The sequence below is a fragment of the Antrostomus carolinensis genome, unplaced genomic scaffold (assembly GCF_000700745.2).
Source record: "Antrostomus carolinensis isolate BGI_N321 unplaced genomic scaffold, ASM70074v2 scaffold23231, whole genome shotgun sequence".
Taxonomy (NCBI): domain Eukaryota; kingdom Metazoa; phylum Chordata; class Aves; order Caprimulgiformes; family Caprimulgidae; genus Antrostomus; species Antrostomus carolinensis.
The window spans coordinates 1-355 of record NW_010296557.1 but is presented as its reverse complement, the minus strand read 5'-3'; the positions used below and the strand labels follow the sequence as shown (position 1 = coordinate 355).

General features: G+C 53.2%; 1 protein-coding gene across 1 annotated transcript in view; it reads left to right on the top strand.

Annotated features, from left to right (window-relative positions):
- LOC104532989 (putative zinc finger protein 66) overlaps nt 1-345 on the top strand; it is a gene marked incomplete at its 3' end in the record, with an annotated part of 1083 nt that extends 738 nt beyond the window's left edge. The window contains exon 2 of the mRNA XM_029087552.1: nt 4-345. Within this exon, the coding sequence (XP_028943385.1) occupies nt 4-345 (342 nt within the window). The remainder of the gene's footprint in view (nt 1-3) is intronic.
- Nucleotides 346-355: the final 10 nt, after the last annotated feature.

The following is a 355-nucleotide window of genomic DNA, read 5'->3' as shown; positions in this document are numbered from 1 at the left end:
TAGCTCGTATCTCTTAAGACACCAGCGAATCCACACCAAGGAGAGACCCTACAAGTGCAGTGAGTGTGGGATGAGCTTCAGGTGGCGCTCATCCCTCATCAAGCACCAGCACATCCACACCGAGGAGAAGCCCTATAAATGCAACGACTGTGGGAAGAGTTTTATCTGCAGTTCGTACCTCCTCAGCCACCAGCGCATCCACACTGAGGAGAGACCCTACAAGTGCAGTGAGTGTGGGAAGAGCTTCAGATACAGCTCAGTCCTCGTTAAGCACCAGCGTGTCCACACTGGGGAGAAGCCCCACAAGTGTGTCCACTGCGGGATGAGCTTCAAGAAGAAGTCCAAGCTTCTCATC